The 27325-nt window shown below is 37.5% G+C and overlaps 2 protein-coding genes across 6 annotated transcripts in view; one reads left to right on the top strand and one right to left on the bottom strand.

Moving 5' to 3' along the window:
- SLC12A2 (solute carrier family 12 member 2) overlaps positions 1-3359 on the top strand; it is a 62765-nt gene extending 59406 nt beyond the window's left edge. For all 4 annotated transcript variants that reach the window (XM_068665983.1, XM_068665984.1, XM_068665982.1 and 1 more), the window contains one exon: positions 421-3359. In XM_068665983.1, coding sequence (XP_068522084.1) covers positions 421-556 — 136 coding nt within the window. In that variant the 3' untranslated portion in view covers positions 557-3359. The remainder of the gene's footprint in view (positions 1-420) is intronic.
- A 16877-nt stretch (positions 3360-20236) lies between these two features.
- The window catches only part of FBN2 (fibrillin 2), a 187101-nt gene continuing 180012 nt past the window's right edge, over positions 20237-27325 (bottom strand). For both annotated transcript variants that reach the window (XM_068666397.1, XM_068666398.1), the window contains 3 exons: positions 25481-25712; positions 24602-24761; positions 20237-22173 (listed from right to left, as the gene is read on the bottom strand). In XM_068666397.1, the coding sequence (XP_068522498.1) occupies positions 21799-22173; positions 24602-24761; positions 25481-25712 (767 nt within the window). In that variant the 3' untranslated portion in view covers positions 20237-21798. The remainder of the gene's footprint in view (positions 22174-24601; positions 24762-25480; positions 25713-27325) is intronic.

Below are 27325 nucleotides of genomic sequence, written 5' to 3'. Positions count from 1 at the left end.
AAGTTTGAATAGGGAAAATAGACTTCCAGTAGTTGTTGTTTTGAAAGAAAATAGTATGACATGCTTCAGAAGAAGAGAAACTAAGAATATTAGACTGCATCCAACCTAGTATCATAAGAAAAAGCAGTATTTTAAAATCCTCAGGAGTCTTTAAATATACATGTATGTCTCATTGAGGAGAATTTCCCCTGAAGCTGCCTGAATTAGATGGTGGTGAGAAGCCAAAAGTGAGGTGTGAGATCCTGTAGTGCTTAAGATAACAAGCTCCTTAACTCATTAAGTTCTGAGGAAAAAGCAAAAACTAAAAAGCTTAGGAAACTTGACTTAATATCTGTCTCTTTGCAGAATCATACTTTTGCTTTCATTTGATATGACTTGTATTTGTTACAGGTTTAACTGTTCTTTTTTTGTGTATTTTAGGAGTTTGCCAGTTGCACGAAAAGGTGCAGTTTCTAGTGCATTATACATGGCCTGGTTAGAAGCTCTTTCTAAAGATCTGCCACCAATTCTCCTTGTTCGTGGGAATCATCAGAGTGTTCTTACCTTCTATTCCTAAGAGTACTGCACAGGGGACAGCTATGATGACATGGTACTTCAGTGCCCCGGGAGAGTGACTGACGTCTATAGATTATTAACATCACAAAGGCAAAAAGTGACTCTTCTTTCACTATTTCACTGACTTGAAAGCACACAAGGAAAGTTAATGTATTTCTAAAGTTGTGACATCTTCAGTTTATTCTATATTTTCTGTAATTTTATCTTGCTTAATGGGGGAGGATTCCTTGTTAGACTGAAGAACAAGACAAGTTTTTTGTTTGCTATTTGAATAGCAGCAATAAAAGTGTTTTATTTTTAATCAATGAAAGGATTATAGATTTATAAAAGCCTTTTAGCCTTGAGGTGCCTTCTGAAATTAACCAAATCTCATCCACATACATCCTATTTTGTAAATTTATATAGAATGTCAAAATCTGCCTTCAACTAAGACTTTAGATCAGACTTCCTTTGGTTTTTAATCTCTTCCATATTACAATAAAAATGAATGCTGCTTTTCAGTCTTCCATTGAGCTATTAGTTTTTAGTACTGTGTGTTTTCTATTGTCAGAAAGTTTTGTTTTTTTGTTACTATTATTATATCTGTTAGATTTAAAGGTGAGAATTGAGGCAGGTCAATTGAACTAAGACAAATTCCTGATGTTAGGACTCTGTACTACCAAATTTTGTAACAACTAAAATAAAGCTAAACAGTTAAAATAAAACTATATTGTCAGAGGATCCTCTTCTCAAATTTGACATTGTGTACTTCCTTGGCACTAGTCTGAAATACACAGCTAAGGTTAGCTGACTTTGTGAAGGATGCTGTGTAAATCTATAGCTCTAGTTAGAAGCAATTCATCTTAACAGACTAAGGCCATTTATCTCCTGAAGAATTGGAAGAAAGAAAAAAACCTGTCCTAGTTCTTGGCCTATTACTATTTTGGTGTCACTTACAACTTAGTTTGAAACAAAACTCAACTTAAGGCTTAAATGGGGATAATGTGAGCAATGTGATACTATCTAACAGAAAACAGTAAACACTATGTGGAATCTTGCTATTCGATATAAAAAGCAAAAGCTAAGGTTCTCGCATTTTTCAACAAATGGTTAAAAGGACCACTAGTTACCAGGGGAGATGTTTTTAGTCAATTCATTCAAGTTGTAAGAAAATACACTTAGTCTTATTAAAAGATACTCAGGTTTGATCATCTGCCAGTTTAGATTTTTTCCATACATTCTACTTTATACATTTTCTATGTTCAATCAAGAAACTGCCAATCTTGTATGCCCTTTCATTGTATATTTTGACAACTTCATAATTCAGTCTACTACTATAAACACCTACACAAGAAATTACACTTGAGCCTTTATACAAAGGTAAAATGTGAACTGTTTTTAAATTCCTATATATTTTGGATAGAAAGGATTGCCTAAAAACATTTCACAAGCTTTTGATATTAGGATTGGACATACTACTGGATCAGTTTACCAGTGCTTCAGTGACTTTCATTTAAGGATGCACAGAAAAGTTGCATTATGCTAAATAGGAGATCAAATTGAAATGTACCAGTTTCTTTCTGAAGGACAAAGCAATTAGTCATTATGTGGCAAGGTAGAACTTCAAGTTATGATTCAAGATTTAAAAAAAAAAATACTCTATACAGTGCAGTATATGCTGTTGTCAATTTCTTGTTGAACTGCAATTTTTTTTCCATTTGTTTCTATCAATTGGATTTGAGTCTATTGATTCATTTCACTTTAAAAAACAAGAACATGCATGTTTTGCTGCTAAGTGTGAGATAACTGATGCCAGCATGAACCCAGCTTGTTAAAATAAACATAAGACAGTTTGCAGTAAAAGTGCTATTTCCTCCCAAGTGAGGGGGTGGAAATCAAAATAATCATTGTGTCTATTACAGATTTTACCATGGTTGTTGGGGAATATGGATGTCACATTGTGAATATGAAATCATTGCCATGTTTCTTCTTGTTTTGTGGGTTACATTACTTTGAACAGATGGACAGTAAGGCATGGACTTAGTGCTGCTATCTTTAAAAAAAAAAAAAAAAGTGCACAGGTACACTTATTTAAATGTGGTTTTTTTGCCCATTCAGGAAACCATTGCTTGTGATCTGTAACACAAAAACCAAATGAAGTGTGTGTATACATGCATATATGTGTATAAAATTATATAAAATATATCTAAATATGCATATGGGGATAGTTAGGGTAATGTCTGTGAAATATGTAGGATGCTTTTCACATATGCACTCTCAAAAGTCCACTAACACTAGGCACAAGGTCAAGTTCCCAGATTATTTGCTACACTAAAACTTCAACAGTTAATAGTAATTGTTAGCAACAAATGTCAGTTAGTGGTAGTCATTCCGACGTCTGCTTTGATTTTTGACGCCAAATTTAGTTATGTTCCAATCGTTAATTACTTGAAAAATGAAGTATCACTGACACATGAAAATTCATACTTTCTATAGATTAGGTTTCTTTGTATGGGTTTAGAAAGTCAGCAATAGCTGGTGAAAATCAATTATTTATTTGCTCACTCTATTTGTATTTAGGTTTCCTTTTACATACATTCTTTTTATATGCTTTCCTGACATTACATATTTAAAAATAACTGAAAATAATTTAAAGATTTGAGCGTTAGTGGGTAATGACCCACTTGGTTTGAAGATGTAATATTTGATACTGTACTGTAACTGTCACACACAAATGCTTTTCTAATGTTTTAACGTAACTATTGCAGTTAATACTTTGTACCATGGGGATGTCACTGCAATAAAAGGAAGTGAATTCAATACAACTGTCTTGTCTAAAAAAAAACTTATTGGTGCAGGATAGTGAATTGTGCTCATAATTTAACCAAGTAATAGTTATGGAAATGTTATCTGATACACGGATCTGCTTATTGTATACATCTGATATTTTACCTGTTCTTGTGGAATTGGTATGGGACTATTACTAAAAGGAGTATAGGTTTAAGGTATAATACAGGTATAACAAATATGCATATATATTCATTCACAGGTGGTATGGTTGCCACTAGCTGGAAGGATTATTCTTCATATGCAACCAACACTTTGATATGTGAAATTTTAGAGAGCAGAACAGCCAATGGGGACCAATCAGCAATATGCAATATGTTTAAGCTGGAATAGTAGTAATCAGAAAATCTGTTCCTATTACATGTTAGAACTTATGAAAGACTGTCTAACTCACATTGGGAGTTTAATCCATTGGGATGTGAGGAAGTAGGTTGGGAAAATAATTTTGACATTCAGTGCCAGAGCTACTTGTAAGCAAGACAAGCTTGGATTTAACTGCATTATATATATTCAGCTAGGAACTAGTTGTGAAATGTTAAGCTTGAAAGCAAAATTACAAATTGTAAAGTTGTGTTCTCATATAATACTTAAAATCACTAAATAATTTCTTAAGCTCATTAATTTTGGTGTTTCCTAGTACAGCTTGATGACTGTTAACTGTTACTTAAAAATTAGTGATTTGAAATTATTAGTAAATTAAAGACAGATTAACCCCTACGTATCTTTCCCATATATGTAAAGGTGGGCCCTGGGAGGGAGGTTTTGGAGGCCAGTGGAAAGGGAACTCTTTAGAGTATGCTGCAAAGCTTGTTCTCACCACTTACCTACAAAAATTAAATAAATGATCATACTACACACTTAGCTGTTGTGTTGTGGAACAGGAAAGCAGGGTTCTTTTCACCTTAGTGAGTATCAGTCTGGTTACAGTTCTCATATAACCTCTCTGGGATCCTGTAAATCTTGCCTTTGTGTACTTAAAACCTGCTTTACTTTCAGCTGCAGGCTTAAAAGTCCGTGTGGCTGTGTAGGTGTTGAATGGTGCTTCCCTAGCACTGCCTTACTTCTTTCGGTGCAGGGTGAAAATAGCAGGTTTGGATTTCAGAAAACTTAGCAGTGCATTATCAAATCTCTTGCTGCTCTTGACAGAGGGGCAGCGAAGAGATTTTCAGAGTTAAGACGGGGTTAGCTTGATATGAGCTGATGCCTGCGTTGGGAGACATAAGCTCGTAGAAATCACTTTGTTAACTTCTGGAGATCACGTAATGCTGAAGCAGCAGCGTGTGCCTCCTGAAAACACATTTCTGTTAAAACACGAGCCTTATACGCCCTGAGCTCAGTTCAGCCATGATGCACTGTGCTCTATCGTAGGTGCAGCATGGACCTCAGTCACCTCAGGCCCTGGCAGGGTGCGTAACCAAAAGATCTCTCATGAACGCCCCCCAGCCCCGCGGTCTGAGGGGGGGGATTCAACTTGGAAACACCGAAACACCCCTTCCCCCCCCAGAGCCGCCCTCAGCCTGGCCCCGCCCCTCCCGCCAGCCCCGCGCCCCTATTGGCTGTGGCCGCCTCCCCTCCTCCTCTTATTGGCTGCTGCGGGAAGCGGGAAGCTCGCGGCGGCCGTTAAACCGTCGATGGCGGGGGGGGTGGTGGTGTGGTGAAGGTGGCGGTGGCAGCCCTGTCAGCGGGGCGTGGGGGAGCCCTCCCCGTGTGGGGCGCCGTGTGCGCGGCGCCACCGCGAGCAGCTGCCACTGTTGGCTCGCCAAGCGAATTCCCCTGGTGGCTTGGGACCTTAGGAGCACGTTCTGCGCGTTTCCCTCCGTGTTTAGCCGACATTTCCTGCTTATCAGCTCCTGGGCACTGGGGCGGTCGGAGGGGTCATTCACGGCAGGAATGCGGGCTGTAATCGGCCACAGAAAGGGGGAAACCGAGATTTACGCAAACACTTGCTAGGAAGAAGGTGCCTAAACGTTCCCTAATGCGCTATACCCTGTGTGGGTTGGATGAACTTCCTCAGTCATCAGCGGCTGGGGACAGCTCTGCTCATTTGCTTTGCAGATGTTAAACAAGTGGCCAATCCAACACCAATAACGTGCAGGCAAAGTATCAAGGTCATCAGCTTAAGGTTGTCATTTCGTGACGTGCTCTGGTGTTTGCTAAGGTATGGTGGTGTGTAATGCAAATGTATATATATATATATATTATTTATTATTTTTTTCTGTGTGTCTTGGTGAAATCTTGCAAAATGCGCAACTAACCAGTGTCTAACATTACTGGCATCCATGTGTAAGGGAAGAAGGGCCCCATGTTCCCAACCCCTGGAGAGCTGGTGCAAACAGAACCTGAAAATCTGCAGCCAAATCAAAGCCTGGCAGGAAGTGTTGGGTTTAGAAAACTCATCTCCCTAGTCCTTCAGTTTCCATCCACATTAGTAATGACAAAATAATAATTACAAAATCTGACTAGTAAAACCTGGGGTTTAGTGAAAGAGGTAGAAAATATTTTCTCTGCAATTTGTGAGTAGTTCAAACTATAATAATAACACAAGGTGGCACTGTTGTCTTTTAGTATTTTGGTTAACGAGAATCTGAAGTATCAAATACTTATTTCTTTCACTGTTCCTATGGTTTCATGGGCTAAATGACTCAGTGCTTTGAATAAACTTCACACATGTCAGCATAATAGGACTCTTATGCGTTATATATATATATATATATATGTATTTCATAATTTTGACTGTGAATTGGAGAAAAGAAATAGACAAATGCTGCTTTTTCCCTTCTGTTGAGGGCAAATTACTCTGGTTGTGTTCTAAAAGACATATAAATTTCCATGTAAATGTTTCCTGTTGAGTTCAGACAGCCTCTTGGAGGTAACCACCAGTTTGTAAAACACTGAGTGATGTCCATTTTTCTTAGTGGTTATTTCCAGTTGTCTTAACTTTAGTGAGCCAGAAGGATAAAAGCTCCAGGCAGAGAAGGAGACCTTTTAAATATAGAGGTTTGACTAACGTCCCACCTAGTTTCAGAGTGATCTGTGTAACCTTTCAGCAAGATATTTTTGTTTCATAAGTAACAAGCAAGACAAATGTCTACCACCTTTTAGCAGTAGAGAGGTAGAAGGAAGAAGATAAAAACTTTGTCACGTGTCATCCCTAACTATTCTAGTACTAGCTAATTAAAGTATTGGAGAAGACTGAATAGTGTAGCATTTGGCATTTTCAAGCTTATTAAGCTTGAGACTAACTTTACCACTCTGTTGAAGTGTTTTACAACTAATAACTAAATCTTGGAACATCTCTCAGTAATTAAATTTGTCTCTGCAAAACATATGGTGAAACAGAGTCACAAATAAAGGATTTCCACAGGCTCTTGGTGAAAAGCTGAAGAGCTAAGGTTAGCCTTGAAACATGCTCACTCCCAGCCCTGTTTGATCATTTGCAAATTATAGGGACTCCATTTTATTACTGTTACCGATTGCATAGATTAAGAACTGTATTAAAAACTGTATGTGAAGCAGGGGATGAGATGTACATACAAAAGAATTTTCCTGATAATCCAGTGTTAACCTATGTGTTCAATAAATGTGTTGGTCTATTTAATGCAGCTCATCTTTGATAAGCAATGGGTAAAGAAAAATCAAAACAGATGTAAAATGCAAAAATAAAAGCACAAGAGTAAGTGTTGTTGCTTGTAGCAAAACATAGTAATTTAAGCACCAGTAACCTAGAAATCACAGTGGGTCAAAACACTGTTCCTGCCAAGAGGAGCCTGCACCTCAAAGGAAATGACATTTTATGGAGTCAACCAACAACAGCCATTCATATTATTAACATATGAAGTCAAGGCTAACCACAGAATAAAGTGTGGGCTTTCCCATGGGATTTTGGCTAACCTCATATAGAATTTCATTTTACTTTTGATTGCACAGTTGAGTGTTGTTAATTTTAAGGGTTTATTCTAATTAAAATCTTTGTGTATCCTTCTGCTAGTGGTGGTAGTATTTCAGACAAGGTAAGATTTATTGGGAAAACTCAAGCTTTGGCAAATACATGCCAAACCCTGCTAAGTATTTTTGATCTGTGACATCTTTATTTTAATTGGATTGCAGGATTTTGGCTGCATTCTTGCCATGTTTGTATGCACCTATCAAAATGAGGCTTGATTCTCAGCTGGGGCCTCAGAATCACCATGATGCAAATAATTCCAACAGATTAAAAAAAAAAAAAAAAAGTTGTGCTTACTTGTTGACCCTGGGAACTGAGCTTTTTTTCTACTAAGAAAACGGATTATTTATTATTTTTTTTTGTGCTGGCCAGCCCTGGGACTATTAGGTCATTATAGAAAGCTCATTCTGTCCCAGACAGAAAACACTCCAGTACTCATTTATGATTTGGAGCCTGTCTGCTTGTCTTTCTGAATCTCTGGGCCATCATTCCACACATAATCGAGGAATTTTCACTTTTGCAGGATAAAGCCAGGTTAGTAATAAAAGGCATCTTTTCCTGTTGTAACTTTGACTATGGGTAGTCAGCTTCTAAATAGAGTGATAGGTTCTGAGTTTGTAGACCTCTCCTTGTTCTGGCAGTAATTAACCATATTATATGTCGTTTTTTTGTACCTGGAAGTGACTTAGTGGCAGATTCAGAATTCAGATTAAATCCTAATTTCTAGGTTTTGCTGCAAGTACTAGGAATATTCTCCCTTCGTCTTAATGGGAAATACTTATAATTTTTTTTTTTTATTGTTTTTTGTAATTACTTCTAACTTTGAAACAGGGCAGTCTTCTGTAGGAAACTGCTACACAGATCTTCAAAGCCAACATCTGCTCTCCTGAAGCCCAGGGTTGTAATTCTGCTTATTGTCTTGCTTACACCTCTCAGGATTTAAAACTCCGCTCTCTGTCATAGTCACTGCAGCCAAGACTGCTTTTGGCCTTCACATCCCCAGCCAATTCTTTCTTGTGAGAAAATATATTCAGTAGAGAATTTCTTCTAAGTGGCTTTTTGAGCAACTACATCAAGAAATTATCAAGACACTCGAGAAACATGGCACGGCTTTTTCCTAGGTGTATTTCCCTTCCAGCAGGTATTGCTATCTAAAATACACTGTATCTACCAGAGCTTGTGATCAGATGGCCTCTTCCTGCTGTCAATTTCATTGTCAAATATGTTCTGAGACATTATGGAAAATACTTTTAGGAAAGGAGAACAAGTCCATAGACAGGCCATGAGGATGATCAAAGGGCCAGAGCACCTCTCCTACAGGTTGACAGGCTGAGGGAGTTGGGGTTGGTAATAGTATGTTAAAGTTGACTGGCAGAGGATGAATGCACATGAATGAGATCCTATGGTTCTGAGTTCTACTTCGTAGACTTTGTAGACATTGTAGGCTTTGGCTAGAAGAGTTTTAGGTAACTGTAAAGATGACAAGGAATTTTAAGAGCATGGGAATCTAAATGGAAACCATTAACAGGTACATTGGAATCACCTCAGGATGAAAGGTAGAACAGGGATCAGAAAGATGAATGTGTTTAGTGTGTGAGAAGAGAATTGTGAAGTCAGAGGTTAATGAAAAAAAAAAGTGAGGTAAATATGGAAAATAAATACAACGTAAAATTCAGTTGGGATAAATAAATGAGTGCAGATCAAAATGATCAATTCCTGCAGTTGTGAAGAGGATGAGGACCACAACTTTGTCCCCTTATTTTGTCTTTTTTTTTTTTTTCTTTTTTTACTCTTTTGAAGAAATTGAAGCATTGTGTGGAAAGGTAAGTGGGCATAAAAAGGCATTTGAGAAGTGTTCCAGACTACCTCTATGTGTAGATGTGTCTTATCCAAATGGGGATGCATGTGAGGGAAGAAACTTTGTAATAGAGGTAATCAGCTTGATGTTTTGAAGGACTTTTCTTGTTATTTCCGTTTTCTATCAGAGCTAATGTGTGGAGGGAATAAATACCCTTTGTGCATGCTAATTGTTTTTGAAGAGGTGCAGTATACTAGGGAAGTGCTTAATGTATTTTGCTGTTTTTTTCTTTGCTGTTTTGCATCATTGAAAATGCAATTGTGGGTTTGACAACGTATGTGGCCCATATTCTGGAGTGTGCTTCCTCTTGCTTTTTAACACATCTTGATTTTTATGATTCTTGGTCACTTGAAAATATTTGTTCTTGGTTGCTTTCATAATCAGCTTTCCACCTTGCATGCTTGTTTGAGGTAGACTGCATTCTATGAATGAATGTGTAGTTCTTTGGTATGTTTCCACAGCAGCTTATGGTGGTGGAGTCTCTGTATTTATGAGATTTGGTGATGGCTGTACTATTTTTGGAGATGAGACCTGTGGCTATTATGGAGAAAAATCTGGGAAATGTCCTGACACTAGGAAATTGGGAGGTAATATTTTATTTTTTTTAATTGATAGGTAAAAGTGAAATATTTTAAAAATAAATAAAATAAATTTTATTTTAAAAATAAATAAATAAAATAAAAAAGAAACCCGAGTGGCTAACTAGGTATCAAAACTAACCAGTTTATGGTTATTACCAGCTGATGGATATTACACAAAAATATATATTATATTAACCAATGCTGTTTTTAGTCTGAAGAGGAGACTGCAAGTATTAAGAATGTTTCTTTCTCATGCCTAGAAGATATTTCTATTTTATTAATTTAGTAAAGTGTTCTCTGAACAATAGAAAAGGTCAACCTGACACAGTGACTGCCCCTTTTTTCATGTTCTCTGGGCAAATAGGTATGACCTCATTTTCTGTGAGTGTCAGTCTTGAAACCTCAGGAACATTGTTTTAAAAATGCTGCTTTCTAGAAAAGACTGGTTTGGGGGTGGCTGGTCTTTTTGGTATTAACCATACCAAGTTATATACATATTTGAGGTCCATTTCATGTTCACTTTTACTAGTTTTTGTCTTGCAAGCAGCAATATTTTGGTGGGTTTTTAATGTAACTTTATGGGAACAAGAGCTTTAGAATTATTTGCTTTGGTTGTGCTCAATTCAAGCATTGGTTACTGTGGTTTGTTTTTCTTGGATGTTTCCTCTGGACCTTGCTTTCCTAAGAGCATGTGTCCTGATGAAGGGTAGTTTAGTTTTCATTTCACAGAAAGAAGTTGGAGAACAGATATGGGGAGATAGGGTGTTAGATACAAACACAAACACGCAAGAGCCTGTTTAGTCCATTTGAAAAGGAGAGGAGAGGAAGGGAAGACACTGAAATGCCTTACAGCATGTTGGATTCACATAAATAATCTGACTGTGAGTAGTGTTCTCACATTCTGTTCCATGTTGCATGAAGCAAGTGTTGCTGCTCTTCTCAGGAGAGAAGGCTAGACCAAAAAAGTGGTGGATTCCTTTCATCGAGAAGGAAACAAGACTCATCTGTGGTTAGCTCCATATTCCACAAACTCTTGTATTTTGAAGTGGGCACATTTTTAAAATTTTCATCTGTGTTCTCACCAGTTGAGAAATTATTTATAACTATGAATTTTCCTTTCAAACACTCTTCTTCTGCTTTCATCCTAGCTTTAAAATGACTCCCATACAGCTACTGTTTAGCGAAAAAAACAGCTGTATTGAGATTGAATGGATATTATTATTATGCGGGATGCTTAAGAACAATGTTTCTTTGCATCCCATAGTAAACAGGAAAAGGAATTTCAATCCGTGTAATTAATAGCTTGTGTGGTATACTTGGTATTTTCCTCGGATTAATATTTAGTAGATGGACCACATTAAGAGCTATCCTAGTGGAGCTCAGCTCTGATTCAAGAGCAGCTATTTTTTACCATCTCTATGTACTTTTATCAGTGTAACAATAGAATACAGTGTAAGGATTTCCTTGAATTTTAGGCATACTGAAATCAGAGGCTTAAAATATTGTGTGTTATGTGTCTTAACAATTCACTGAATGATACAGAAAAGTACTTTCCTACACACTTCAGAGGCATGTAGAACAATACACTCCCCAGTGATGGGGCTGTTGACTGCGCTGCCTAGTGTTGGTCTTACTGATCAAGAGTGAGAGACATAAAGCTGAGGTGTCTCAGTAGTACACTTAGCCTTAAAAATAGTGCAGTTTTTTGTTTGTTTGTTTTTAATTTGTCTTTTCTAAGATGTGTGGGGTATGCACTGATCGATAAATCTACTGATGGATGGGCGTTTCAGGCTGAAACTTGATTCTTAACTATGAATTTTCAGCCTTTCAGCCAGCAAACACCAGGTCTTCTCAGTTTTTTTACCTTTCATTTTCATTTGATGACTTAAAACTATTGGAAGTAAAAAACTGTAAATATTCAATAAAACTCATTTTAGATCTAAAATAATTCAATTCCTTTAAATCTTTAAGTAATATGCATTATTAAATGTGTAGATGGTTGTGTATTTATATTAGGTCCAGTATTCAAGATTACTTTGGAATATAAATGGAGAAAGTGTTAATTAATCCAAAATTAGAGTCTTTGTGGCCATTTAAAAAGATACTTTTCCTAAAACTTGTTTTAAAAAGGGAGTTGGATTCATTGTGTTATCCAGTTTGTTTTCTTTTTAAATTGATCTGTATCTGAGTGCATCGTTAGTAAGTCAACTAATATACTTTTGTTCTTAATCAATAGACATTTGATGAACTAATATACCTTTGGAAGTGAAAAGGGAAGGAAACATATACTCTCCTACATCAGCCTTATAAACTGAGTTTGGAGCATTAATACAGCTGAGTAACAAGACTCAGTATAGGCTTTTATTTGGGAAATGCTGACAGGGGCTTCATTGTTGTGGTAGGAATGGCGCCGTTGTAATTATGCTCTGTTCTCATCACTGCTTGTATAAAAATATGAAAGCAATAAAAGCTCATGCCAGGAGTGATGCATACAAGCTGGTAAATGCTAAAATAATACCTTTATTAACCCTCCAATGTCAGGATGAATCCATAAGTTTAAGTAGGCATCGGTGTTATAAACCCCAATTATTACTTTAATTGTAAAGAAAATACTGAGAGATAGGGACATGCCTGGAAATTTTAGAGGGAACCAATTCAAAACAGACATCGAAAAGCATTATTTTTACATAAAAAAAAATAATAATAATAATAAAAAAAAAAAGAGTTGAACATGAGGCTGATGCTGTTAATGCGCCTAAGATTAGAAACTATCTGAAATAGCTGGCAGGGTGGGAGTTGTTGCTATCTACTTGCTGTGGTTTAACCCTGGCAGGCCACTCAGCACAACGATGCAGCACTCAGCGCAAAGCTCACTTCCCACAGCAGGGGAATCAGGAGGGTAAAAGTGTGAGAACTCATGACTTGAGATACAGACAGTTTACTAGGCAAAACAAAAACCACCTGCACAAGCAAAGCAAAACAAAGAATTTGTTCACTACTTCCCATTAACAGACAGGCATCAGCCATTTCTAGCAAAGCAGGGCTCATCACATGTAATGGTTTCTCGGGAGGATAAACACTTTGTTTTTTGTTACGGTTTCAGCTTTGTTCAGGTGTTAATGTTCTGACTGTGATGCATTTAAAAGATGCCACAGATTCCATGGAGGAGCTGTCACCCATGGGGGACCCATATTGGAACATATCATCATATTTTTTCCCCTTCTTCCTTGGAGGAGGGGAAGGACAAGAGCGATATGGTGGAGTTTAGCTGCCCAGCAGGGTAAAACCACCACAAAAGAGTATCAATGACTGCACTATCAAGCAAATATTATATCTTTGAAAAAGTTTTGGAGGGCATTCATACAATAAAACTTCTCCATAATGCTTTTAGTAATCTTGAAAATTTCTCATCTTGGCAGCTTCCTGAGATAGATGCATTTTTTGCAGTTCTCATGTATTCCATCTGATTTATATTCCATTAATATAAGCATCTTCTTTGGACGCCACCTTGGACTTTTCAGAAACCATACTGTCATGTTGTGAGTAGTTCTACAATTTTGTCCTTTATTCAGTAGATAACTACCTGGAAAGCGAAATAGCTGTCTTTTGAGGCTTCAAAGCTGACATATTTCTTTGCACCTCTGCTCATGGAAAAGGCAATAAATAATTGATAAATCCTCATTCACCGTGCTACACAGTATGTGTTTTGCTGCGGAAGGGCACAGGACATGGGAGAAAACAGATTTTTTTTTTTTTTTGAGGTTGTATATTATGTCCTGATAAAACAAAGGGAAAGGGATGTGATATGGAATTAATACATTATGCAGCCATTGTATAACTTAATGGAGGATATAATTCTGAGGCTGTGGAATTGTATATTCATGCAGTGCAGCTATGCAAATTATTTTTTTTAGAGAATATACTGGGGAGGCTGAGTGGAGCAGTAATGGTTAAGAAAAAATTCAGATCATGTAATCTTCTTGGATTTGGTTGCAGTGGAAGAGAGAAGAATCTCTCTTCCACTCTACCAAAGAGAGATTCTACCAAAGAATCTTCCACAATATGATTCTTCTTGCAAAGATATATCTGCTTTGCTTTAAGCACAGATTTATAAACAAAGTTGTGAAGACCACCAAGCTGTCTGTGCAGGCTTTTCTTCATGTTGTATTTTATGTTCCAATAAATAAGCCAGTTCAGCTAATTGCAATCTCTGGAATCATCTCTGTCAGAGGTATTTGAATGATTGTTTCCTATGTGTTATTGTTTATGGGTTTCTAGACCCTGAAACTTGCACAAAGCAATCATAGGTTAATTGTGCACGCACCCAAGTGAAAATATATGCAAAAACGGTGATGTAAACTTTCTACCTCATTGCAGCATACCAGATGTGTTGTATTTGTACTAAACAACTTTTCCACATTGATGTTAACCTTAAATGGTTACAGGTATCTTCATCCATAGCTCATTTGTGCATGTCTTGTGTAAGACATACTGTTCAAATATTTTCATTATTCTTTCCTATTTCAGATGCTCATAATTGCTTTTATTCAGATTTTTAAAGAATTGATGACTTCCAGAAATGTTATAGAAATGGAAAAGTGCAATTATCTTTTAAGCTCTGGGGCAAACTACTTTGTAGGGTTTCTTTTGAACTTGCAACTTCTTAATCACTTGTTTCTTGCATACTTTCAGCTTTCTGCTAGGTGATTTTCCTTGAACAGCCAGGACAGCAGTGAAACTTGTGAGTTTTGGTAATGTGGTTGATAAGTGTGGTGATTTTTGTCTTAAAATTAATGTTTCTCAAAAAATTGAATAAACAGTTGAAAATTATAGCATAGGTTGGTAGTTACTATTATTATTTTTTTCTTCTTCTTCCTTTTTTACTTTCTCAAAGATGAATAGAGTTTTAAAAGCACAGGACAGAGAGAATATCAATGAACTTCCCTAAGCTGTGTCCAAACAAGGAACAGTAAGAGCTAGATCTATTGCTATCATTTTAGGGAATTCAGAGACTGAGGATTAGGTCCATGTATTTGTATCACCTGGATACATAGTGCATTGTTTTTGCTAAAGAAATATACTGGGGTTCTTCTTGAAAGCATATATACTCCTTTGTTTCAAAACAGAGCCCTGGCCTTGAGAGCACATGTCAGGTATTCAGATGTCAGTTAAGTGATCTGGCCTAAAATTTGAAACCTTTCTGGAATTCTTGCCTAACAGAGAGAGTAGTTCATTAGTTCTCTTCGCTGCAGTTGATGTGGTTGACAGCACGTGTGTGGCTATCTATATATGCATATTCTTTGTTTTGTTTTGGATTTTTTTTTTTTTTGGCAGCTTCTTGGTAGTCTTGCCCGTGGTCAATGCTGTTGAATAGCTATTGGAAACTCACACTATTTTGTTGAGTTTGCAGTGGACACAAAATGCTGTGGGATAAAATGTAAAATTACCAAATAAAACACCAATAACAGATAAAACTGCAGTAATGCCATACAACCAGCATAAAGAGAGATGATGTGTTACAGTTAATGGAAACTTAATAGAAGTCTTTCAGATTTAATTTAAATAAGTGTTGTGGTTTAACCCAGCAGGCAGCTCAGCACCACATAGCTCACACCTCCTACCCTCTAGTGGGATCAGGGAGAGAATCAGGAAAAAAAAAAAGTAGTAAGTTTGTGGGTTGAGATAAAAACAGTTTAATAAGACAGAAAAGGATGATAAATAGTAATAATGATACTAGTAATAGTACGTATGAAACAAGTGATGCACAGTGCAATTGCTCAGCCCATGCTGACTGATGCCCAACCTGTCCCTGAGCAGTGTTCCCCCCAGCTCCAGCCAGCCACCCCATAGCGTTGTCCAGGGTGACACCACATGGTACAGGATATTCCTCTGGACAGTCTGGGCCAGCTGCCCTAGCTGTGTCCCCTCCCAGCTCCTTGCTGGCAGGGCAGTGTGAAGAGCTGAAAAGTCCTTGGCTCTGTGCAAGCACTGCTTAGCAGCAAGTAAAACATCAGTGTATTATCAATATTATGCTCATCCTAAATCCAAAACACAGCACCGAACCAGCTGCTATGAGGAAAATTAACTCTATGCAGCCCAAACCAGGACAATAAAAATCAGAAATCTTGTTTAGGTGTAGGACTTTAAAATATATGTTGCACTATAAACAATTACAGTGCTGTTCCTTTTTATTTATTTTTATTTTTATTGTTATTTTCTTATTTTTTTATTATTTATTTGTTTGTTTATTTATTTTTCTGGTTCGGATACAGCAGGAACTTATTGCTCTTATGTAACTGTTTTCTTTTCTAGGCTTTGACAGTTTTCTCTTCTCCTGTGTTTCAATACTTCTGCTGGTAAAACAGTGAGAATGGTTAAAGTTTTGAATAAGTGGATATTGTTCCTTAAATTGTTAGAGACTTATATATTTTTCCCTGTTTTAATGCTTCAGCATATGACTGGCTGGGGTTCAGACCCTTGAGGAAGAGGCCTCTGGTTCTCATTCAGTATGTGTAATGTTCACACTATCACTTTTTTGCAAGTTCTTCGTGGTGTCATTTTGTAGGAGTGGCTACTAGGGTTCGCTAGATTTGAGCTAGCTCAGGGTATTTCTGTTTAGGATATACTGTAATATGACGTAGAAAATTTTCATGCATGACAGTACTGCTGAGCTTCTGCTTTGGCCTTGGAGTTCAGAATTATAAACCTCAAAATCCCTGTTTGGGTGACCATTACTTTGGAGGCTTCTACATGATGGCACAACACCAGCAGTTTCTGCTGGAGTTGGTTGTGTCTCAAGATCTGGTTTTGGCCACGGGTAAAAACACCTCATTCTTGACAAGCCCAGGCAGCGAGGAGAGCCTGCTCACATTGAAGCAATGTCCAAGTGCACAGTTTAAACATTTCTGCAGTCACCCCCACTGACAAACTGGTTGGCATTCTTAGAACAAGCTTAATGGGGTGGTTGAGAAACCACCTTCTTTATCAGAGTGGAGAGACTGTTCTGGAAACAAAGTTTATGGAAACAAAGAATCTATATTTTCTCTCTGCTGTAGCAATTTGGTGTCAAGCACCTAAGCCGTCATGATAGGGACTAGAATTTTATTCTAGATGTGAAATCTTTTGCTTTTGCTTGTTCATGTTTTCCTTCTCTCCTGCTTTAAAAAGTATGAATACAGCATTACAAAGCTTTGGCCTCTCAGAGCAGATTTCATAAATCTAACCTTTTTCTTGGATTTAAAATGTCTGGTTTGCAGCATTAGTTAGTTTAGGTGCTTAGCCTTCATATATAATTTACAGAAATAATTAAGAAACACACCTGGAGCAGTGAGATTTTTTGCTGTTTGGTTTTGCATTACATTGCAAGTCCCAAGTTCTTCTGTGGGCTTAGCACAAAGGCAGGTTCTTCAGCCATCAGGCTGCAGGCCACATTCATTGCACCAAAGTTAAACTGTTGATTCTAAGTCAGTCTAACAAGACCCTGTAGAAAATAATAATAATAATAATAATAATAATAATATATATGTATATATATATTTTAAATAAAAAATGTTAATTTTAAAACCTGGGCAATGAAAAACTACAGGTTTGCTACAGGTTTGTCCTTTCAGAGAAGGAGCACGAAATACTGGGTGTTTCAATTGCTGAGGCATTGCTGTTGGCTACATTAAGAGATGTGGCTATGAAGAAAGAGCATGGAGCATGGAGCACTCTGAAATAACCACTGGATGCTCAGCAATACCCCCAGCAGTGCCAGCCTGGTCACTGAACTAGAGCCACACTTGAGGAGAGAGGAGAAGCCCTGAAAAAGGCTGTGTACAATTCTTATACAATTTGACACATACAAAAAGGTCAAACGCTGTGGAGCATTTGGAGATGGAAGAGGCAGCAGCATGGTGGGTCTTTAATGGGTCTGGTAGCATTGTGTAGAGAGTTAGCAGTGCTGAGCTTTAGTGTTGACAGGCAAGGAAAGCCTGTGCCTAGCCTGTCCTAGCTGAGGAACTGATTCCTTGCAGTAAGGCTGGAAAGAACCAGCAGACTTGCCTCAAAAATTAGTATTAGCTAAAATTATTTATATGTATACATACATGTTTTTAACCAATTGTAATGATGAAGTATCATAATAAGAGGTGTATTTCATAGTGGCAAATGGAAAAATTGTCAAATTACTGTAAGCATGGGGTGAAATGTACTAGTAGCCTTGAAACATACTAGCTCGCCTGTTTTCTTCTTTAACAGGGGAAAAGAATAAAATGAGAGCCTGTGGAAGAAGTCTGTGTTGAAACATGACACTAGTAACTTGCTCGAGTAGCTAGCGCTTCAGTCTCTGCTGCCCAGGCCTGGTCTAGGTGTTACCTAGGTCTCTACAATCTTAGCATCAAATTGCCAAGAGATTTATCCTGCTCCTTCTCTTAAACAGCAAGATGATTTCTATGTTGCTGTTAACAAAAGGTTGGTGTTATTTTTTTCTTTTTGTACCTTTTCAAGCACTAGTCTTTCTTTGCATGTGTAATCAACTTTCTCATTTAATATTTAGAAATTAAAGGGCTAGTGTGTAGAGTACTTTGGAGAAATAGGTATAGAAGTATCTACTATGACAGGCTGTTTGGGGAGGAAATTGTTCAGTTTGGGATTTTTTTTTTGCTTCAGATTTTTTTTTTTTTTTTAAACATGGATTTTCTGTTGAGGGGAGGAAAGGGACGACTTTTCTCTGGCTACTGTGCATGGCTGTCTTGTGCATTTTAAAGTGGTGGTGGGTAATACTGCCTTTCTAGTAAACATGTAAGGCTTTTTCATACATTGTTAACTGATTAGTTAACATGGATGTATCTGATGGAAAGTTCTTGTTTAGAAAAAAAGGATGTAATGTCTGTGCTTGGCTCTTTAAATGTGCTGTGCTCATAGCACATGCAAGTAATGTCTGTTTAACAGCGAAATCCTCCAAAACTTGTAGCCTCAGAGGAGTCATTGGTAAGCGTGTTGCTACTATTTTCTCTCCTTGTTTCAGAGTTGGCAGCAGAGGGTAATGCTCTACTGGGTTCTGTCTGATGGCTTTTCTTGCAGTAAGTGTTTCCTGGAAAGCTCCCATTTGGACAAATAGTAGCCTTCTTGGAAACCAGCTGTTAGAGTTGTTAAGTCAGGTCAGTGCTGTACTGGATATTTATCGGACTTCTGAAGGGCATTTTATTTCTGTAGACTTCAGTTATTTTACCCAAAAGCAGCTATGAATCAATAAAACCTGCATGACAACAGATGATGTCAAATGAATCTGAATAAATACGCAGCCTCCAAGGAATACCAAATAACTCAGTAATTGTGAGAATAATTAAAATGCCATAATTGCTGCTAATTTTCTTTCTGGAGTGAAATTCAAGTGTGAATGAATTCCTGAATTCATTCATGATTCCTGAAAAAAAATATTTATTATATTACTTTATGACTATTTGGAATGTCAGAAAAGGACAATAAGGTGGCAGGAAAAGTTTGTTAGCCTGGATCTTTGAAACCCTCAGAAGAGCAATTCTATGTTAAAAAGTCCCATATACTAGGGAGACTTGTTGCTACTGCATCCTAAAATTAGAACCTTAAGCTAGTAACTTGTCTTTTAATGCCATTACCTTGTGAAATGCTCCTTCTCCAGAAGAGCAGCAATGACATATGTAGGGCTGATTTTGCTGGTGTAAATGTTTAAGTATTATTACACTATTTTTCTGTAACTTCAGAAACTAAGGAGCCCAAACATCTAAAACAGGACATTGCACATCCTGATTCAATGTTTAATCCAATGTTTCTGATTTCCCTTTCTCTGGCTATTACTGCTATGACAAAATCATACATTCAGTATTGGCTATTACTTAAACATGATCACCAGTTTAATCCAGAATGGAATAAAAAGACAGTGTAGCTTTCTTAGAGAGGTCTTTGTGGAAACCTTGAATACTTGAATAAAAAAACATTTTTGCATTTTTTTAGCTTGACTGTATACCTAATTAAGGGCATTCAAAGAAAGGACTGCCAACAAGCAAAAGTACCTCCATTGATGATCTTAACATATTCTTCAGTATTCAGGTAGGAGGGAGGCTTTTACACTCTTAAATATACTGTGAGTTTTTTAGAGCTCAATTGTCAAATTTTGATGGTCCTACAACCCTCATTACATGGGTAAGTGTAATCTTTTTCAAGGCTGGCCTCTGTGAACATAACGCATGATGACTGGTTTTGAGGTAATTGATACAGAGTCCTAATTGCCTAAGGATAGTTTAATTGCTGTGTTTAGGTTCTGCGCTGATAAACTTATTCAGTAAATTCTGTATAGTAATACAGTATACAATAATATAGTATACAAATAAATTCTTATTTGTAAGTGAAGAAGTCCTTGCTCCATACCACCTCCTTTTCTTGTCTCTGAAATCCTTCAAGTTTACAACTGCATGCTTATTTACTGTAAAGAATACAGACATTTCAAAAAAAAGCTACCCGAAAATAAGCTTTATTGCAAGAAAAGTGTCGTCATACTTATACAGACCTACAAACAAAACTTTTTTTCTTAAAAACATTTTAATAAAAATGTACAATGTTTCTTTTTTCAAAAATCCCCATAAGAACAAAAGTAAAGAAAAACCACTGAGTATAACTTGATACTAATCTTTGGTCAGCGCTGATAGGCGACTGAAACAATCCTGGAGTCAGCGTGTGCTTTGGCTATTTTCACATCTGAGATTCTGTTACATGACTAGTTACAGGCACCAGCTGTCAAAAAAAGCACCATTGAGACATACACTTAACACATAATGGTACAACATTAAAAAAAAAAATTACTAAAGTAAACTAAATGTCAACTCATTGTACACACATCGTTCTTACAAAATAAGCTATGATAAAATGAGGCATACGGTGTATAACTACAGTATTAATGAAACTTCTAAAAATGGATTTCAAATACACATTTTCCTTGTCTGCACTGCATAATTAGTTTGCACATATGGCAGTCCTGATACAGCTCTCAATTTTTACTAAATGCACCATTAATTCAAGCCAGCACCAAACAGTATGAAACATCATGTGTCCCCTTCAGAGTGACATTTTCTTCAGCTGCCTACAGTAATGCAAGTATGTAGAGCACCCTTTCTGAGAATGAGGTGTGGTAGCATGTGTGGTTCCTTGAGGTTATTGAAAGGAAGTACAGTACAGTTTGGTTCTGCAATTCTAATGGTATTAAAAGCAGTCAAGGTATTTTGCTACAGTGGTTGTGCCTCTTACTTTATTTGATGTGGTTGATTCAGAATACAATCCTATTGACCTGCTGTGAAATATGATCTTTGCTGAGACTAGTATTGTAATTCTTGTCCTTCAAGACTTTTTTTTTTTTTTGAATACTCAAGTTTCACTAGAGCACTTCAGAGTAGCCAGAAGATGTATCACAGTGCTCTTTCAGCTCTCATAAATTTAAAAATTGCTTATATACTATCTGAATGACTGGCACAAGTACAAAAGGAAACATCTTTCAAATCTTTTTTTTTTTCTTTTAAGAAAAAAAAAAAAAGAAAGTATCTCTAAAATGTTATAGTTCAAATTTATAAATCTAAAGAAAAACAAGCATGTTTCCCTTTTTGTTTACATAATTTGTTATTCTCTCCATATATTACTGCATTAAAAATAAATAAACATCTATATTTTTTTAATTAGGAACTATAGCAAAATACCCAAAGTGTTACAGACTGCTAACAGGAAAAAAAAAATAGCTCACATTTTTTGTGCCATTTAGTGCCATATGATGATCTCTTCAACTTTAGCTTTTTAATATATTTTTAAATTGAGGTTATATAAAAGATACAGTAACCATGATTCCCACAAGTTACCCCTCCTGCAAGGGTGGTTCTGCAGTCTCAGCAGGATGGAGAGAAAGAAGTTTTCCCTTCTCCCTTCCTCCCCCAAAAGTCAGTGACTGTTTCAAAGCCTTTGAAAAGCAGATATGTTCAGGTGGGTAAATAGGTGAACAGAAGTGACTGAAGAACTGGATTCAGTCTGGAAGATGGCTAGTAGAGTTCTAGCCACAGCCTCATTCTGAGAGCTTCTCCGAGCTCTCCTAGGAGGTAGTTGTCCTCATTGCTGTCTTCCAGTTTCTTTAACTCCTTTTTCTTATATAGAGGAATGCTAGTGATTTCCAGTGTGTACGTTCCAGGCACTGACTTTTTCTTAGCTGTGTGCAAATAACTGAGTCCATCCCTCTGATGGATTTGAAAGATGCCATCATCGTTGCCATGTGAGATGATGTAGCGCACGTGGTTGGTCAGAGGCTCAATGGCTGGCATGAGTTCTAGGATGTGCTCCTTGTTGTCAAGCCTGGAAATGTTGACTCTCATCTTCAAAGGACTATCCATGTCTAGACTTTCCGAGCTAATCTGCTCAATCTGAAGTAAAGGAGAAAAGGATGTTTAGAGCAGGAGAGAAACAGATATTCACTTGCATTGACAGAAGAGTAAGTGATTAGTAACAGTTTCTGCATTTCTCAAAATCTAGCTGTTAAAAAAAGCCGTTGTAAATCCTTTCCAGCTGGGAGAACTGCTTGATTCCATATAACACACCCTGTAAATCTTAAGGGCTTCTCTCACAGGCTTAACAGGATAATTAAAGTTACAGCATCAAGTCTATAGAGGGGGCTCAGATTTCAGTCTCTTTTCAGAATCTGTTTAACTTCACGCTTGCAAAAAGCCCATGTAAAGAAGAGACATATGTTTAGTATTGCAGTGAAGACTGTAAGTGAGGCACAGTTTTGTTCTTATGATCAACGTGAGTGTGGAGTATTACAGAACCAAAACAGGAATCTTGACACAGTACTGTATAGGAACGCCCTAAACTTCTGATAAAACTGTTTTAATCAATCCTGGCTTCTAAAAAAGATGGGCTTGGCATTTGGTGATAAAGTATGATGATTAAAATTGAAACTGAAGCATGGAGAGTACTCCCGTATTGTTTGTATTCCACAAAAAGGGCTGGTATGTCAAGTCCAATTACATTGTACTTTCACCACTGAGAAGAGTGCAGAAGAATGTCGTGGCATTATTTTTCTGATAAATCAGTCATATTTTTTTTATGTGAGCTTCAGTATAGTTCTGCTGCACATGTAAATCTGTTCCAGAGGTGTGAGCTGTGAACACACTTGGGAGTGGGAGGTTGAGAATGAGTGCATTCCTACAAAAGCCATCTAACAAAGAACAGCTTTAAAAGCCCTTTGACCTAAAATACACAGAATGGTTCATAGGCCTTAGTCTTCTTCAGGAAACCAGAATTGGTTATCTAGCCTATTTGTCAAGATTCCTTTTGGACTTTTAAATATTGGAAAGGATTTTTTTTCTCTCTGAGGGAATCCCAATCACATGTGATTATATACATGTATATGTACCACTACGTAATGTAATTAAAAACACATGGTGAAAATAAGGAAAAATTATGATGGGGGCAAGTACAGAAGAGTATTAAATACCACAACCTATACACATTGTTAGTGATGAGATTATTACTTTTCCCCCTGTAGTTTTATGGATGTGAAATCTTCTCTTCTTGCTGCTCGGGCAGCAAGAAAGCTTACTGCTATAAAAATGTAATAACAATATATAATAATGCTGAACAAGATATGAAATTAACTGTGCAATGGAAGAAGTGTTTTTCAAAAAACATCCAGGTATTTCTGTGGTGGGTTGACCAGAGAATTCAGATTGGAACAGACCCAGTAGGAGTGGAGTGGGAAGGACAAAGCGGTATTTATGTGAAATGTGTGTCTGGGGGAAATCAAACATTTAGTTTTTAAGCTCCAAAGGAGAAGTTACACAATTGCTGTCTTCTTTAGAAACTCTACCAATATCAGACTTTGATGGCTTTGATGGCAACAGTCATGAGAAGTAGTGAGTACTCATAATCATCTTAAGTTCTTACCCTTTTAGAAAGGACACTTGTTTCCTCATTTCTTCAATGTAACTTGTGTGTTCAGCACACCTCACCATTTTATTTGAGAGTTTACATTTTGTCTGTTTGCATTACACACCTCTTGCATTACTGAAGGAAATTCTCTCCCCCCACCTAGTCAGTTTCCCATTACTGCAGATTTCAAGACCAGAGCTAATGCTACAAAACAATGTCCTATCATATAGACAATGCAGATAATAGGTATACAGGTATATTCTCGTTTAACTCTCAAAAAAAAAAAGTATCTAAAATAAATACTGGGCATAAATACTAGGGCTTGCCTTTCATGAACATCCCATTTAAGCCTAAAAAAGCAGTGTGAAAAAATAAAATCATAAGTGTAATTCTCTAACGCCCTCAACAATTTTGCAGGTATAGGATGTAAGCTGGTTTGTCATGTAGGTATCAGTTAGGTCATGGACTCTAGTGTCCCAGAGTTACAAGCAACCAGGAACAGAAGCTTCAATTTAAACAATCTGCAAGCAGATCTATTTAGTTGGCTGAGACCATACAACACTATCCAAACTCCTCCTTTCAGCAGAACAGATTGCAGAAATGACCATTGTCATAGCTCTCTGTCATTACAGGAAACACGATTTTGAGATATTTTGAGGAACTAGACCACATCTCAGGCCTCAGAAAACTCTACGAGCTTTAAAATCTTCCCCTGTTCATAGCTGCTGATGTCTTCCTGTCACACCACTTCCACCAACAAGACACAAGTGTAAAAATCATTGTAGGGACAGGAAAAAGAAGATTTTTGGCTATTGAATGTGGCCTGTAGTAAAACTTCCTCAGCTTACTGATAGCACTGAATATTTAATCCCTAAAAATACTTCAAAGTACATTATAGTGTTTATTTATCTTGATACGTACCGTGTCATTAATACTTCTCTTTTTCCTGTTCTCTTTTTTTGAATAGCCATTGATTTTGCACTCGTAACATGCTTCAGGGGATAAAGCATTTTCTTCATCAGCATCTCCATCCAGTGGCAGGTACTGGCCTTTGTTAAATCCCATCCCTGAGACACAGTGGCTGTTGAATAAAAGCAGCCATTTTAGTTCTTGCAGTTTTATGAACAGTCCAGTTAAATGGAAAGTGAGTGTGTGTAATTTGTACCATAGTGCCAGTATCTCGTCCCCTTCTCTTTCCTCACCAGGATGACTGTGAATTAATTTCCTTCACACTAGTGAATGAAATACATTCAGATACTGAATGAAATGCAACTGCTAGCTGAAGGTCTGTAGGTTTTTCTAATTTTCATTCATAAGTATTGTGAAGAAACGGAACAAATCCAACCTGCCCTGACTTTGGAAATAAAGATTTTTTATCATGTACCAGGATGATGTTAATTTGTGTTTAACATTTTGGGTTGACCAGTACAGCTTAAATCCTTTAATTAACTCAGTGAAGATTACACCTATCCTTATGTAGTAACAGTCCTCACCGAGCAGACTTGGAGTTTTTGTGCTGATACCAGTGGAGAAAGCAGAACTAACTGTGTAGTGCTGCTTATATACTAGAATTCAAATGAGTGTCATGTTGCAGGTACAGACATATTTTTTTTATTTATTTTTTCTTAGTACGACAGGTATTTAAGCACAGCGTGTGTACACTGTGCACAGGAAATGTAGAAAAACATGACTTATTAACCTCTGCTTCATTTGCACCTCTGCTCTTCAGTGTAATTACTGCCTAGACTTTTTGTCACCCTCTGAATGTGTCTCTGATGAATGACTGTGTGAGATACTCACCCTTGTCCAACTCTGTAATATCCTGGTGGACAGCCACAAAGATAACCACCTTCAGTGTTGGAACAGCCATAATTGCAGGGGTTCTTGGTAGAAGAACACTCATTCACATCGTGGCATGCACTGGAGAACTGGTCATAAGAAAATCCAGAAGGGCAGGCACACTTGTAACTCCCAAGTGTGTTGTAGCAAGAAGCAGAGCCACATGTGTTAGGATTGGAACATTCATTTTCATCTAGTAAGCAAACAAAAGTGCATCGGTATCTTTAATCTGGACAAAGATCAGACAGGCAAGATGTAGCTAACAAATCAGAATATCTGCAAGTCCTAGGGCTCTGCTACGTCCTTGACCTTACTATGCTACAAAGATGTGGTCCCCAGAGTAAAAGCACACTGGCAAAAATCCCAAACATATATATCTGGACCATAACGATGTTTTAGCATACTGTTACTGTCAAGTTTATATTCCCTCAACTCTTCCCTTTCCTTCAAGGCATGTCTCCTGTTGTGCTTAGGGGTACTTGTCAATACTCTTTCTCCTGGCAGGGTACATTCCTACCATGCAAGGTCCACAGAAGAGAAATGGACTGGAACTCCAGTCATACTTCAACCATGACAGTGTTGTCCTGATTTCAGTTAGGACAGAGTTAATTTTCCCTGTAGAAGCTGGTAGGGTGCTATGTTTTGGCTTAGGATGAGAAGAGTGCTGATAGCATGCTGATGTTTTAATTGTTGCGGACCAATGCTTGCACAAGCCAAGGACGTTTCAGCTTCTCACTCTGTCCTGCCAGCGGGCAGGCTGGGGGTGCAGCAGGAGCTGGGAGGGGACAGACCCAGGACAGGTGACCCAAACTTCCCAAAGGGGTATTCTATCCCATCTGGCAACATGCTGAGCTGGGCATTGGTCAGCAGGTGGTGAGCAATTGCATTGTGCATCACTTGTTTTGTACACATTATTATTAGTAGTACTATTATCATCATTATTGTTATTATTATTTTCCTGTCTTAATAAACTGTCTTTATCTCAACTCACAGGCTCCACTTTCCTGTTTCTCTCCCCCATCCCGGGGGGGGGGGGGGGGGGCGAGAAGGGGGGTGAGCGGATGGCTGTGTGGTGTTTAGCTGCTGGCCGGGTTAAACCACAACACAGTGTTCATGGACACCCAGAGATGGGGTGAGGTTACTACCTACTTGTAGTAGAAACCTGCAGGCTCTGTGAGGGGAAAGACAACCTGAACAGCCATTCCAGATGGAAGAGAGAAGCAAGAATTGTCTTCATTTTATGGGCACATAAAGGGAAGATCCTCCAATCAGTCTGATGGATTTAGTTACAGGTTATCTTGTGAAAAATGAGTGAGTAAGGTAGCTGGTTGTATTGAAAGACTATGTATTTGACAATTAGCAAATACGGTGCTTATTTTATTTACCGTACCATGGTACAGTTTTCATAATCAGAATCATTGGTGCATACTTTACCATTTTTGCCTGCAGTTACTAGAAGACGTTCTTCTGAGGACTATCTATCTTTATTCTACATTCAGAGACCGTAGCTGTTTTAGAAATTTGTCAGAGTTGCTACTTGTATTTTCCTGTCACTCCCACCGCCTTCATTATCTTTCTTTGTTAATGAGCAGTACTAAGTAGTGCTGCTACTGGCTGGACCTTCAGAAAAACTGTGTGGTGTGCTATTCAGTGTAAAATGGGTGTAATGAACTAATTTTGATGAATTAATAACAGGGCAATAAGCTCAGCCTATCTAAGGCAGGACTCACAGCTATCCTCTGATTGTGATACCATTGAGGTAGAACCATGAAAGCAAACATGAAAAGGTAAATAAGTTGTTATGGT

The sequence above is a fragment of the Anas acuta genome, chromosome Z, assembly GCF_963932015.1.
Source record: "Anas acuta chromosome Z, bAnaAcu1.1, whole genome shotgun sequence".
NCBI lineage: Eukaryota > Metazoa > Chordata > Aves > Anseriformes > Anatidae > Anas > Anas acuta.
The sequence above is the reverse complement of the archived record's forward strand: the minus strand, read 5'-3'. Positions and strand labels throughout refer to the sequence as shown.